General features: G+C 37.6%; 1 protein-coding gene across 1 annotated transcript in view; it reads left to right on the top strand.

The window, feature by feature from the left end:
* Positions 1–5,209: 5,209 nt before the first annotated feature.
* Positions 5,210–16,040, top strand: part of ZNF385B (zinc finger protein 385B) — an 85,937-nt gene continuing 75,106 nt past the window's right edge. Inside the window, exon 1 of the mRNA XM_009082395.1 lies at positions 5,210–5,306. Within this exon, the coding sequence (XP_009080643.1) occupies positions 5,297–5,306 (10 nt within the window). The 5' untranslated portion in view covers positions 5,210–5,296. The remainder of the gene's footprint in view (positions 5,307–16,040) is intronic.

Below are 16,040 nucleotides of genomic sequence, written 5' to 3'. Positions count from 1 at the left end.
ATAGTATAATTATATTTTCTTTTTCTAAAATCATAGAATCATAGAATTTTAGGGGTTGGAATGGACCTTACTGATCATCTAGTCCCAGTGCCCTGCCAAGGGCAGGGACACCTCCCACCAGACCAGGTTGCTCAAGGCCTCATCCAGCCTGGCTTTGAACACTGCCAGGGTTGGGGCATCCACTACTTCCCTGGGCAACCTGTGCCAGTGTCTCACCACCCTCACAGGAAAAAAGTTTTTCCTGGTATCTAACCTAAATTTCCCCTCCTTCAATTTGAACCCGTTACCCCTTGTCCTATCACTTAATACCATAAACTGGGACAGGAATACTGTTTTATTATTTAATTTAGCATGCAACAGAATATGGAGTACTAAGTTTAACGAGCTGTATAGGAGCACATGAATATATGTGTGTAAGCTCCATGCATCTATGTGAAGTAGATATACAGACAAGTAGCAATAAGCAGAACTTGAGTCATCTGAGCACAAGTAACAAGATACCAGCATGATCTGGTAGTTTTTAATAGTCCTTTTATATGCATTTCAAGTATATGTTTACCATGAGAGATATGCCTTATCCATAAACTGGAGCAGAATTAAATGTTCATTTTCTCAGTCTTCCTGAAGCAAAACTTGTACTGAGGGCTGGATGACAGGAAGAGAAAGAGCTGTAATATATATATATTACTGGATGCCTTGGTGGGGGTTATGATTTAAGAGTTTAGAAGAATACAGTTTCTTGCCTCTGCTTTGGGTCTATGTTTCTATGTATCACAGTTCACTGTAATTAACCTGATGAGGGGAAAAGACCTGGAGGAGAATAATTGAACTCCTTTGATTCAATACTTTTCTGTTCTGAGAAATTTCTGGAAAGCCCTGGGAATTTGTCATGTTCTGGGAAATACATGTACTAGGGACGGGATTTAACTGTTACTCATTGGACATGTGCTTGGCCACGTCTTCTGCCTGTTCCTGTGTGCCTGTACAGTAGGATCAGGTTGTTCTACCTTGCTTCTAACTTCTGTTTTACTCTTCCAAACTGGGATGATTCTTAGGGATTGTATTAAAATACCACTCAAGTGTGACCAGCAGATTCCCCTGCTTGTTTGACAGGGCTTCAGTATTCTTCCAATTAAATTTCCTCACCTGGGCTTTGATTCCTGCCTTGAATTTCAGAAGCAAAGTATGGGTGATTTGGCATTACCTATGCTTAATAAAATTTGGATTATTGGTGTGGATCTGTTATTACAAGAGGCAGAGTACTTGTTTTTTATTGAAAAAAGGTCCTTTCTTTCACTTACTGGTCATTGGTTTACATCAAATTCATGATGTTCGTTCTAGCTGGGATCTTAACAGCAACATTCTTCTGCTCAAAATATATATGTCAAAATATTTGGTGTCCAGTGTAGAGAATTAAGAATCATGATGCGTGGTACAATATCACTAAGGTCAATCCTTAGCTACTAAGTTTTGTCTTTCTCTTAACTTTTATGGTATTACCAGCTATAGCACCTTTTTTTCTAGACTGCCCTTTTGTGCAAATCTTCTGCAACACTTCTGTATGTGACTAGTATGCGGTGCACTGAAGATAAAACCTTGAGAACAGGCACAGCAAGCCAAAAGAGCTGTTAGTGCATGAAAAGCAAAGGACAAAACCTGAAGGATCCAAGCATGGCTGCACAGAACTTAAAGGATTCAAGCGTGGCTGTGCAGAGAAGCCTCTTATGAATTTGACAGTAGGATGCTATTATTGCTGTTTGACACTAATCTCTACAGAAGTCCAAACTGCTAAATTTTGGACTTCTTGGAAAGATGATTTGCTCTGTGCTCAAGCTGAAAATACAGCACATCTGCATACACAGTCCATTTTAATTCAGTCACATCTTGAAAGTACAATTCTCCAAGTTTCTAAACATCAGTCAAAAAATAAGCAAGTCATATTGCAATCTACTTGAGAGAATTACGTGTTTCAAAGCAATGTCAGTGGATAGAATGGATATGTAGTAAGAATTTAAGTGTAAACACCATATTTTATGTAGAGGCTGATGGAGCCTTGGTGACGTTTGTTTATTAAAACTTGTTAGCCAGATATAATAACCTATTAGCTATTAATCTAGTAATCTATTGCAAGTACCCAAAAGATCACTTTTCCAGCCTCTGCATATAAGAGGGAAAATACAAGGGGGAAAAATTTAAACCATGAGCTTTGGTCTTTGGTTTAAAAAACCCCACAACAAACAAACAAAAAAACCCACAACAAACCCCCCTACCACCTAAGCATCTTAGCGGTTGAGCTGTATGCCAGCTTTTCATTCTTTGACTACAGGAGCTGCTCGTGAATGAGATCTGAGTGCCATTGCCCTCAGATAACCTCTTCAAGAGAGTTTTCCTTTCTTGCTGCTCTGCAGTTCTAGTGTGCATGTATCTGTGGTCTCTCTCCCCACCTTATTTAGATGTATTCTGGTAGATACGACACTCGCAGTGAATGTTGTTATCACTCTGTATTCTGGAAGCTCAGCACCTGATAGCTTCTTGGAAAGAAATGCATCCACTTTTGTGTTTAACTTGCCATTGTTCTTTGCCTGGTTTACTTTCATTTCTTCTTAATATTTTTCCTTTCTTTTCATCTCTTCTTTTGCTATAATAACATTTGCAGTTTCAGTACATTGTTCTCTCACATATACTGTCTTTAATCCATTTCCCCCATCTTTCTCTTCTGTATTTCATTGATTCTCCTTTTTCTCTTCCAGCCACCTGTAATTACTGCTGTGGCTTCTTTAGTGCTTTAGCACCATTTGTAATGCAGTAGCTGCATGATCACCCCAGATTAGTGTTCCAAAAGGAAGGGCTGTCCTCCTGCTTTCCTTTTGACCCACAGCACCTCTATTGTGCTTGTACCTGTTGTGGTTGCACTAGTGTTGCATGCCCTCATACCCAAAGAGGCCATCATGCTAGTAGTGTGGAGGGACATTCCATGTTGTTATAAATGGCTACAGAGGCCTTCTTGGACCAAAGAAAAAAGTCAAGGGATCTCCACAATCTTGCAACAGTGGGCATTAGTAGAGTAGATGGGAGTTATCAGAAGAGAGAACTATAGTTAAAACTGTGAGATCTGAAAGAGAGAACTATAGTTAAAACTGTGAGTGCTTGTGCCCTCAAGATCCCATTTTAGGTGTGAGCTAGGGGGCAGGCTAAAACATTAAATCTGTGATTATTGTGTCCTAAGACCTTCTTCTGCAACAAAAGTCTGTTCTGTGAGGTGGGACGCTTTATGCTGTGCTGTTAAGTGGGAAATAGAAGGGAGCTACAGTGCATTGAACTAGACACATGGCTAAAACTGAGCTTGCTAGTGCATTTTAATGCTTTAGGCAAGGAACTATCAAACATTGCCAAAAAGAGACATTAAAGTCATTGAACAAGTGAAGGGAGTGGGGGAAATATAGGCCTTGCCATTTTGTCTTGCTGTAATGCATAAATGTGCTATGTGCTTATGGGACATATGAGACACTTCTGCAGTTAACAGCGACAGTAAAAAAAATAATAAAAATCCTCCAGTCATCCCAAAATACAATTATTAGTATTATTATCAGCATGAGAGAACATAGAATTTATTGAGAATACTGGTCATCTTGTGAAGTCATCAGAGTCTATATAAAACCCACATAAAGTTTCATAGAGGTTTGATGCTGCCAATCCCAAGTGTGCAATGAGAATGAGTCACATCTTCCAAGATCAGAAGATTTGCTTAAAAATCAGAGGTTTATTTTTAATTGGGTTTCATTTTTATTTGCCTTTTTATGTTGAAGCTGATTCATTTTTTTCCACTGCTAGTGATGCCCACACCCCTTTTTTACCCTCTTCTTTTTTTTTTTTAGAGAAAGGGTTTACTTAGCAAGAGTACCAAACATTTCAGGACACATAACAAAATAATGTAATTACTGGCAAGTCATGTTGGCAGGTAATTATCAAAGTAATCCCCCTTTAGTCCAGGGGAGGAGTAGGAGGTGGTGGAATAAAATAAGATTAAGTTTCATATGTGTTGTTTTGAGTAACCAAAAGTCACATCCTAGAGAAGAGTGTTGTCACTGGAGCAATATTCTTTATTCAGGACCGGGTATAAAGTTAATATTGTCTCACAAATTTTGTCTAGTATTTCTAGGTATGTGGAAATTTGTTCCAAGGAGATTACTTTTCAAAGTTGTCTTTTACCCTTCCTCCCATCCCTTTGTTTTTAAAAAAACAAATGAGGAGATCAAGTAAATCTTAACTCTATATACTTAATGGAAAGCATTGAAGTGGAAGAATTATATACAAAATTTCTTCTATAATCTTTCATTGTCCATGAGGAATGATCTGACATAACTGCAAACTGCATCAGCTAAAAATTTGTTCCTAATGCTTTTGGATGTCTTTTTAATTATTTAATAAAACTCCTATCAAGTATCCATACTAGGATGTGCTTGGAAAAATGCATTTGAAGAGTTGGAAGTTCTGTGCAGATCCCGGAGGGGCTGCAGGACTCTCTTAGTTAGAAATTTATGATTTGAGTCCCAGCTTTTAGATTATGTGCCTTTTGGAAGAGGAATTTTTTTTCTCTTCTTAACAGAGGATAATTTTAATTTTTCACAAATAGTCTGTGACAGATTTTAGTGGACAATAGGTATTTGGCATGGTAGCAGCAGCATCCTAAATGTTTTAATTCCATGTCCAATTTGTGCTTGTAGGTGACTTTTGAGCTAAAAAAAAAATCCCAAACCAACTCCCTGCTGATATTTCTTTAAAGGAAGTCTTTTGTATCAGAGGAGACAAATTCAACTGTGATGAAATGAAGCATTACGTTGATGGGGCATGCACTTTTGCAAAATTTGAATTTAGCCTAGCATGTGGATTTTCCTTAATACACCATACTAGTTCTGTAGGGAGTTTTTCTCTTGGTCAAAGATAGGCAACTAGTTTAAAACTAGTTGCAGGACAGAAAAATTACAATAGCTTCAAAAATTTTGGTGAAATGATGACTTTCTTTTTTTTATGGCTTTGTTACCTCAAATTAAGGTGGCATCAGCTACTGCCTGTCTCTGCATCACTTCTGCATAGCATGAGAAGGTATCACTCACCAATGGGAGTGAAGTAAAGTGTCCCAGCAGCTTTATGGGGCAAGGCATATTTCTCAGCAGCTCGAGTTCAAATCCTGCTCAAAACTTGCACCAAGTCAGAAAGGAGCTTGTGAGAACATTCCTTTTGCTAGATCTATTGTGCAGAACTTTCTATTCTGCTGAACTAACTGTAGAAGAGAAACATGCTTCTGGGTAAGTAATTGCATGTGGAGGTTGAAATCTGCCTTTCAACTAGCGGCATAATAGAACGCTGTATGCTTGCTCCAGCTGTATGGAAGGAGAAATACAGGCACTGTTTAGCTGATTTATTTTTAATAGCAATCCATTAGTCAAAGCTGTACTCATTTGCTCTAGTTTAGGAACTGAGTAGTCAAATTGGGAGACATTAGCACTGTGGGTGACTGTGATCTGTTTTTTTAAATACTCTTTATCTTTAGGTAAACTGCGTCAGAGAAATACAAATGCCAAAATCAGCATTTGAACTTTATCTTTTTTTGTTGCCTGTTCAGATGGTAATCGTGACATTTTCTGAAGGAAGGCTATAAATGAAAATTCTTGTTAGTAAGCCCATTGGAAGAATGTATTTCTTAAAAATGAAAATAAATGTTTCTTTTTTTGTGAGCATACTGATGGTTCACTGTAAAAAATTAATGCTTGATTACTGTATGTCTTTAATTTCCTTTTTTCATCATGCTGCTAAATCCTGTTGATATTATGTTATACAATAGTTTCAATAAACATAACTAGTAGTAGCATTTGAAATAGGGAATGCCTTCATGTAGATTTTAAAGAACAACTTCAAATTATTAAGTTGCTGAAATGTTGAAGTATTGCAGTTTACACTGTATTGCTTAGCTGCAGTGTTAAATATGTGCATGATGCATTCAAAAAGTTCCTCTTAGCATGCCTTGATAGGTCAAAAAAAATGCTTTTCTTCTGTCCTCAAAGTCCTGTTTAAATATAGATTGTTAACTTGTAGAAATAATTTTTAAATTTTTAAGAATGGTGTGGATTTTTTTTATATAAGGCAGCCTTGTCTGGAAGAATGTCATTGGTAGTTTTTTTCAGCTGTTGAAATAAATAGTAATAGAATGCTCATTTGCTGTGAATTGAATATTATAAAATGCCTTCTCTGTGTAAGTATGATCATCCTTGGGCTTTGGTTAACTCCATTTCATAGGATTGCATTGCTTTTAAAACTACTACCTTTTATTTCTTTTCTTTATTTTTTTTTTTACTAAAACTGATGTGTATCCATTAGCTGTATTTTTTTGTTACAGTCAGCTTATTTAACTATATAAAGACATGAAAATGGCCCGGGGAGGTGTTTGTTTGTAAGGCAGAATTCAATATTTGTACAGTATTTAGCGCAGTCTAATTGAATTGATCAGATTTCAGCAATTTAGGTTGCATATTTGTATGTGTTTCAGGACTGCAAATACAGCTCCTTCATAAGCATTTATCCCTTGTTCTCTTCCTCTCCATTTATATATCTGTGACATGGTTTTTATGTTTTGCTTGATGATCATGGTTTTACACCTTGGGTGCTGAATCCTTTTCAGTAGGGAAATGCTTTCTGATTTTTCTAGACTTTTGCTTCTCTGTGTCATTTTGTGTGTTCAGATATAGTCATGGTATGTGCTGTAATAATAAAACATTTTGAGCAAAGTTTAAAATCACTGTATTCTATAGCTGTAGGGAACATTGAGATCTTTTGGTATGACTTATTCAAATATCCTTATGGTTGATGGTGTGTTCATATTTAAATAAATTCAGGAAAGATTCATCCTAAGCTGTTTCTATCCAATGCAGCTTTAAAGAAACAGGAAAATATAATAATTTCATCACTTAAAGCTGCTTAAACTTTCAGGGGAAAAAGGGTTACTACTTAAATTTCAGATGAAAGGAGTGTTTTGTGAATTCATCTGTGTCATGTATTCATACCTGAATTAAAATGAGCCATGATGTACTGCACTTTCTCAGGAACATTACATAAACTTCCTTGTTCTAAACCATGCACAAGTTTGAAATGTGCAAACAGAACTGAAAGAAACTTTGCAGTAGTTTCTCCACAAGCAGGAAGCCTAATATTTACACAACAATCAATAGAGTAATGGACACAGAGACAGGCAGCACTCTCTCCTACAAAACTTGGTTTAACTGGTAAAAGAAGGTAGGATCTATCTGAACAACAACTTTCTTTTTAGTTAGACCTATATGGTTGGGATGGGTTTGGCTTGAATTCTGCAGAACCTTGTTGGCCAAGGTTTGGAGTTGTGCAATTAAAATAAGGGATTGTTTTTAAGTATGTTATATTTGGAACAGTTTTCTCCTGCTTTATTTTCTGGGATTTTGATCAGATCTCCCAGTTGCATTTTGGTGAGACTGTAAAGATTAGTTGAGGAAAAATCTGATCCTCATACAGCTTGCTTTGCTAGAGATAAGGAGTTTCTTATGTATGATTCACTTGTATCTTCCTCTAATCCTTAGCTGTGGTGTTTGTTTGTTTGTCCTGAATGATTTAGGGGAGAATTTTGTTCTCACTGTAGGTGTATAGGTAAAGGGAAGCTAGAACACACTGACAGTGCAACCAGAAAGGAACAGGAGACATTATACTTATTATTTCTTGCTGTTGTCTGATCTACAGAGCTAATAGTATTATCTGACAATAAAACTGGCAATTTTCAATTGAAGCAAAAAGTCACTGAATCCAGGAACTTGTAAGAGGAAGCTAAACATGTCTTTTTTCCTCATGTTTACAACACCCTTCTTATGAGGACTCAGAAAAATGTTGTTGTTCCTTAAGTGCTGTGGGTAGGAACAGTTGCTAGTCACATGTGTCAGCTACAAGGAGTGGCTGACAGGAAGGTCCACGTGTCCTCAAACCCCGGGAGGAAATCTGTCCATTGGAAGGAGAGGAGACAGCTGGAGTATTGAGACTGTGCTAAATTCTTTTGCTTTTGAGTGGATATTTTGCTCTCTTACCCTGGTGGTCTTTTTCACTGCTCCAGTGGTGGTAGGTGACCAAGCATGTGAAGCTGGTGAGTAACAGCATGAGCCTTAGAAATGGCATGTTCCTTCCAGAGACTGGTCAGTTTCTGGTGGGTTGTTCAATTCTCTCTGAAGCAAAGAAGAGGACAGGGACTGATGATTTTCAACACTTCAGACAGTACAACAATAAATCAAAGATTAGGTAGGCAGGCTTAGGAGATTTTTCTGTGTAGCAACAGCCAATGAAAATATGAGAAATCTCCTCAAAATTTTAAGAATCCTTTGCAGTGGACATCATCAGGTAATCCTAATTGGGTAATGTCTAGCAGTTTTCCTTTGTTCAAGCTTATATGACCTTCAATTACTTGTAACTGCTGTTCTCAGAAGTGACTTGAAATTTAAAACAGTAATAAAAATTTCAACTAGGCAAGGAAAACTTCAGCTAATAGACTGACAAATTCTGAGTTACTGAGAAATGTGGTATTACAAGAGAAAGCAATGTGCAAAGCTCCTATTAAATGTTGCCTGTTGTAGTAATACAGACAGTGAAGTTCAGCCTATACTATGAAATCATATTTAATGCTGTAGTCTTTGTAATTGAAATCTCTGTTTTATTAGATGATTTCATTAACAGTTATTACCAAAGAGAAACGTACCTCAGTCTTCCAAATCTCAAAGGGCATTGTTCCCCAAGCAACTTTATATACCCCCTTTGGGCATAAATCCAAACCAATGTCCAGTGTTCCCTGATAACACAGCTTCCTTGGTTTGAGGAGGCAATGACTAGTATTACAATTGTAAGTGCAGTTATCCACAATCAATGAAGCAGGTACTTCCTGTATGTTATTTTCAAAACCTGCCTGTTGGCTAACCTGAATCTTCATGCAGAACTTTTGATGTTGCTTTCTAAGTGGCTAAACTATTGAAACGATTTTTATTTTTTTCCTCTGCTTTTAGCATGTATTTACACAGTAACTAAAATGTATGTCCTTGGTGATGTTGTGCTTTGTGCTAAAATCAGGTTGATAATTAAAGAATCAGATTGTTCTTTCTAGATTTTTATGTGAATCTGAACAAAGACAGATTTCAGAATGGTGAAAAGAAAATTTCTTTTTGAAATCTTCCCCTTTGTCACTGTACAACAATACATGTATTGTTAAATATCAAGACATTTGCTCAGTGCAAATAATGCCCAAGTGTCTCACCATATCTTTCTCCTTGTTACCTGTATTTCTTGTTCTTGCTCAGTAAAGCATGCACTTTTCACCATGTTACACAGAAACACCATATTGCCTAGCAACTTGGATGGTGTATGCCCTAAGCCGATAGAATAACCTGTTTTGGCTGATTGACAAAAGGATAATAAAAGTAAAATGCAAAACAAAACACTGCCCCTCAAGACCCCTAAACTTGTGTTTTGCTGAACGGAAGGGGTCAGCACCAAGGACACAGACAGCAAGTTCAAGAAACAAGCTTACTTGTATTTTAAATGGCAAAAGAATTAGCAAGGTAATATAGTTAATCATATAATGCACTTAATCATCAGTTTAAAGTAGCAAAAGAATAAGCAAGGTTAATTAGCAAGGTAATGCACCTGATCATTACTACAAAGAATTAATGATAGTAATTAAGAAAGATGCATCACCAATTGCCCTGATACTTTACCATCATCCAGATCTATGCATCAGCTTGGGGAGCCCCTGTTGCAGCAAAGGATTGGAGAACTGCTCCTGGCAATTGGGAAATCCTACACAGTGCATCCACTCATAGGTGAGGTCACCATCTTCGCTGTGAGAGGGTCCAGCTTTTATATACTTTAACAAACAAATCTATAAATCTTTTATGACAATGTGGACAGAACATCTGGTTAATTGGCTGGTCTCCTTGGGCATGTCCCGGATCTGGCCTGGATCCTGGGCATGTCCGAGGTGTTCCTGCTTTGTCTAATTACTAGCTTTTTGTAGTTTCCAAGGATTCTTCCCATGATCATATTTCTTACTGATACTGGTCAGGAGGCTCACTCAAGAGTCAACTCTGGTTTGAAACCTATGGTTTAGGCTGTTTTATATCAACTTGTCATATACTTCTGTAGTTGTGTTCAATTCATGATACTTTTTGTTCATTCTTGTAAATAAACCAAATTATACTATATCCTTATATATAATATATAAATTTAAAAATCGAATTAGAACTATTGCTAGCTCTGGAGACTGAAATTACTTTTATGTTGCTAGAGATTACTTAGGGATACAGTTCTACAGCCTTCTTAGGAAAGTAGTTCTTGCTGACATATCAGGAAGCCTGCATGAAACTAGACTTAAAGAGCAGAATGCAATAGTGAGAGCGAGAAGTTAGTAAGCCACAGGTCAGCTTTTGCTTTAGAAAGTGTGATAAATTTATAAGCAACATCTGAAGATTACTTCAAAATAAAGATGTGAAAAGATATGGTTCTGTTCTGCATTCCTTGGGGGTTTTAGGTTGGCTTTTTTTGGTAGCCCATGTTCTCAGGGTAGATACCAAGTTAGAGTAATTTTGAGAAGTTGGCTAATTCTCAGTCTTAATAGTGCTTGGCAATGCTTCCAGGGGTGCTCTTAGGTTGATTCATGTGCTTTGTCTTCCGTGTAAAAATTAACCAGTTCGTTGGTATTAACAACTGCTCTTTAGTGACTTGAGATACCATATATTAATGTCTGTCACCATGTTGTGGTGGCACAGCTGAAAGAGGTGTGTCAAAATAGGTCTAAAATCCAATTCTGAAATGGTCTTTGAAAAGCTAATGCCAGCTTCCTGAAATGACAGGTAGTAGCACAGCAGAACACGAAAGCACATGAAAAGAGAGTAATTCAAAGTGTTTAAAGCTTTTGAAAAGACTGAGGAATAAGGATAGAATCAATCCAGTGATTTAACTGAAAAAGAAATTTATGTGCTTATGTGATTTTGATGGCACTGAAGGAGTAGCTGTGCAGCCAGTAAAAGATGTAGGGAATACTGGGACGTCAAGGAGTAGGGTGTCCATCTCTCTTTCCCAGTCTCTTTATAGCTTTATGATATGTGTTGAGCTATAAAGATGAGTGACCAGCTTTTACAAGATTGCTTGTGAATGTTGTTCTTTACTGGTAAATTTTTAGCGTGTAACTCTGGTATTGTTGGAAGTTTTGCTGCTTTCTGCAGTGGAACAAGGAGTTGGCCTCTGAAGTGGTATATTGTATTTCTGACATGCTTTCAAACGAAAGGCTGATCATCATCTCCACTGCCTATCAGTTGTCTAATGTGCTGCAGGTCACACTCTGCCACTGGGCACAGGCTTCAGCTCAGTGTCGTGACTGGCTTGCTCAGTCTTTATTTTTCATTCGTGTGATTCCTCTGAGGTTAGTGGAATTAATCTAATAGACAAGAGCATATGTGAGAATAGAAATAGGATCAGCAATCCACAAAATCTGGTCTTTGTCCAATTTAAGTGAAAGATAAGTCAATTCTTAGAAGGGGGGGCATTTTCATTTTGGTTCTGGTTCTTGAATGCAAAGGAGTCCGTGGGGAGTGATGTGCATTTCTGATAAAGTAGAGCTTTAGTTATAGAACAAAATCAATCAGCTTTTCACTGAGCACACTCAGTAGTAAAGGGTATACTTTATGATCAGCAATGTTAGAGCCTGCTTGATTACTCTGTGGCTCAGTGCTCTTTAAATTTTAAAATTATGGTAATTATCACATTTAAAATACATTTTTTGAGTTTTAATATTAAAAAGACAATTGAAACACAAGTGAAACTGATATTGAAACATGTGAAAATAGGCTGCACTCACTAATTTCATTACTTTCTGATCTTCCTTTAAGTCCTAACCTATTTGGCTTTCCTGTCTTTCCCATGGGTCACTCTCCCTTTGATTTATTGAATAGATTGCTTTGGATATTCGTTTTCCCAATATTAAGCCTTTGGAATACCATTCATTTCTTCCATCCCATCATTCCTAATTATACTCCGGTGTATCAAACTAAGGGCCACTCATTGCTTACAGTATTCAGGCCTCAAACATTTGTGGTGTGGTGAGGGGATCAGATATTAATTTCCTTTTAAATTAGTCCTAGTAATTGCAGTAGAAATGGTGTTCTATGTTTGCATTTAAGGGTATTAATAACCTCATTGAATACTTATTTCAAAATTGTCTGTATCTAGTCAGCTCACAGATATCTTTGAACAGTGCTTTCCCTGCAGTGGAGTTAGTCAGTGGTTCTATCCTGGTCACCAGGTTCAAAAAGCTGTTCTGCCATTTGCTTGTTGCTGTTCCTGTGCGTGCAGTAACCTTGGAGCTACATTTAGTGGCATACCCTGTGCATATGTGATGCTTTGAAACACATTTCATTACATTAAAGATCTTTAAGCCAAACGCTTGCTTCTAGCAGCTGTAAAGGATATCACTTTACTGTTTTAGCAGTCTGCTCTTAGGACGTTAAGAGCAGTATCATTTTACTTTTTGAGTCCCTGTTCAAGTTTGGCCATTAAGAAACAGAATCAGATAATGAAAGAGATGGGATCCTATTACAGCTTAATAATAGTAAAACAAACAAGCAAACAAAACCAACTAAATTACTCTTTTTCTTCCTCTTCAAGAATCCAATTAAATTAAAAATAAAGGCTTACTATACTGTGGTGTGGTACGTAAGAGGCTAGTAATAGTCTTAATGTGTCAAAGATACATTACCAGGATCTGAGTAATTCTTTGAGTTAAAAGAAATTAGTAGCTTGTGAGGACTGGGAGGGTGAGCTGATTACAGAAAAACTAACCACAGAATAAACATGAAAACTTTTTAATCCTTGGTCTAAATAGGAAAGATTCATCCAGATACATTTAACATGCTGAATCCGTAAACCTAGGGATTTACTTTGCTCATAGTTGGAGGGCTGGTTGCAAGATTTGGTAAATCCTTTGATTACAACTGTTTGAGAAGTACTTTGGGATGTAGTTATGCAAGTCTAACAAAAATGATGATCTCGGCACTGTCTTTGCTTTTTAAAATTAAACAAAGGAAAGGCTTCTACTTGAAAGAAATGAATTGCATCTTGTAAATCCAAACATCAGGGATTGAAATCCTAGGCCCTTAGAGCAAGGAAAGTGTAAAAAATATTAAGAAGCATAACAAAGTTTCTACAGAGTCAGTACTTTGTATCCAATTGTGAGTCATTTGGTACTTAAAAATTATATAATGCTGTCAATTATGAATACAAATCCAGGAGGAATTTTTACGCCTTTCACCAGAATTTTAAAACCATGATACCCTAAGGATTAATTCCCAAAGGAAACATGAACATAAATAATGATGTACCTGATACTGACCTTTGAGAAAATAAACAAACTCCTATTAAATTGCATCCGGAATGATTGTTCACACCAAAAGGATGAAAAAGATGAAAAATGGACTTAGTAGAAGGGCAGCAAAGTTTCTGAATATGAGCTATGGCAGGGATATTGCATGGTGGCTGGAACAGCTTTGCCATGCTCTGCCCAGAGCCCCTTGCTCCCAGCAGCACTGCAACTTCTCTCTGTCAGCCTTTCTGAGGGGAAGGCTTCCTGCAACTGCACCTTCATACCAAGGAAGTCTTCTTCTCACTGACTAAAGTGCAACTAGGAAGTACTAAGCTAATATAGCAAGACAGCAGTTAAGTCTCTGTTTTTCATGTGTATTTTCTAGATGATCTATGGGTGTGTTTGCCAGCTTCTATATGAGTCTTCATTTTCATAATTTGATTGGATATATTCTAAAACTTTATATATTTGACCTCTATTTACTCTTTGTCTTAAATGCAGTTCTTCCTTTGCACTTCTCTAGTCTAGATACCCTACTCCTTCACCCCTAGTTTATCCAGATATTGTTCTTCTTTAAGATAGAAATATGGGAGCTGAAATACTAGGCAAACCTCTATCGCTGCAAGCCAACTGTTTATAATTATTTCAAGGCATTAATCTTTTTTTAAAAAATTCTAGTCATGTGAAAGACTCATTTTGTTTAGGCAAGTTATATGTCTGGGTTTTTCTCAGGTTTACTTAATTAAGCTATGCTTCACACAGGTGCTAGTACAGTGTATTTCACAACAATTTGGTGTGAATAATTGTTAAGTTTTCATATTCCTCATATTTTCTGAATATATGTTAATGTTCAAATACAACTTGTCCTTGCCGTTATCAGTTTCTTACTTTATTTATTTTTGAGTTCCATTTGGAATTTTTTCATTGAAAATTCTTTTCCAAAAGCCTTTCCCCTATAAAATGGTCTTTCCATATAAGCTTTTAAATTGAAGCCTTTTATTTCCTGCCCCATCACACACTTCTTCAATTCGTATATCAGAGAATATTTTTCTCTCCCAAGGTGGGAGCAATTCCAAACGTATTTGACAAAAGTGCCACTGACCGAGGCTGAGGCTGCCACTCAATTGTTTTCCTTTTCCCTTTGAGTTTTACCTTGTTTCATGGTGTGTGGACTCCTTTCCTTTCCATTCAGGCTTGACTGTGGGGGCATGAGGATCAGAAACTTCATCATTTTGGTAGGAGATTTGTCTTTTCCCTTCATCCCTTGCTTTAAAGAGATGCAGAATTGGACTTGGCAACCTGTCACAGGTGATGTGCCAGACTGCATTTTTCTGTCTGTAGCTGGAGATCAGTGTGTTGGCTCAGGCTTGTCAGAAACCAGCAGTTGCTGCAGTATTGTTGGGGTGATGCCCAAGTCCCAGCTTTCCGCTGCCCCTGATGGGTGCTCTTCCAGCAGGGGCATTGTGTGCTGTTGTTGAGCATCCCTGTCACAGGCTGTGGATGCCTCTGAGTAAGACCCCATAAGAGGAGAGCACTCTCCACTCTCTTTTTGAAATGGGCTCCTGTCTTGCTGATCATCTGACCAGGTGACTCAGTTAAGCTGTGCAATCTCTGATTGAACAAGTAGCAGGACCTGCTGAGGCAAAGCTGAGGTTGGAATAATGAAGGGCCTGAAACTGAACAAGGAGCTTATTTACAATATTCATAGAATCATAGAATTTTAGGGGTTGGAATGCACCTTACAGGTCATCTTGTCCCAACCCCCTGCCACAGGCAGGGACACCAAGCAGACCAGGTTGCTCAAGGCTTCATCCAACCTGGCTTTGAACACTGCCAGGGCTGGGGCAGCCACTACTTCCCTGGGCAACCTGTGCCAGTGTCTCACCACCCTCACAGGAAAAATGTTTTTCCTAATATCTAGCCTAAATTTCCCCTCCTTCAACTTGAACCTGTTGCCATGTTGTGTTGCTCTCTTTTTGATGCAGTTGCTCTTATATTCCCACTCATTCTGTTTGTTGTGATTGTTTGCATCATGTCCCTTAGCCCTTAGGACTGTAGATGAGTGATGCCTGAGATGCTGAACTAAATAACTATAATAAAATCTTTTTTCAACATTGTCTCTCCTGCTTTCCGTCAAATGATAGAAAAGTATTTGCTCAAAAGAACAAAAAAGTAATGTTTTTTAAGAATTTTATTTCCACTTTAAGCACTTTTGCTATAGACCAGGGAATTTGTAAAACTAGAATCATTCTGTGTGTTCAATTTTAGTTTATCATTATAATGTTCTCACTCAGCTGGAGATGTCCAAGCTAGAGGAACAGACCTCTGCTGTTAGAGCCTGCCTGTACTTTCATATATTAACATTTAATATTCTTACTTCTGTGTGAGCTAGAAAGTCAATTCAAGGCTTCTTAGCAAAAGCAGATTTTGTCCAATGTAACTAAAAGATCATAATTCTCAGTCTGAAGTATTCTTTCTGAGGTGTCAACAAAATACATTTTGGCACAGAGGCCAAGTTGGTGAAAGCTGAGGGTTCACAAGAGGCTACTGTAGAGATAAAAGCAGCCTCACTCTTGTGGGATGCCAGGGCTGTGGGGAGCAAAGGGGAAGCAGAGGATGAGACCATTCAGTG

The sequence above is a fragment of the Acanthisitta chloris genome, unplaced genomic scaffold (genome assembly GCF_000695815.1).
Source record: "Acanthisitta chloris isolate BGI_N310 unplaced genomic scaffold, ASM69581v1 scaffold3309, whole genome shotgun sequence".
Lineage (NCBI taxonomy): Eukaryota > Metazoa > Chordata > Aves > Passeriformes > Acanthisittidae > Acanthisitta > Acanthisitta chloris.
The sequence above is the reverse complement of the archived record's forward strand: the minus strand, read 5'-3'. Positions and strand labels throughout refer to the sequence as shown.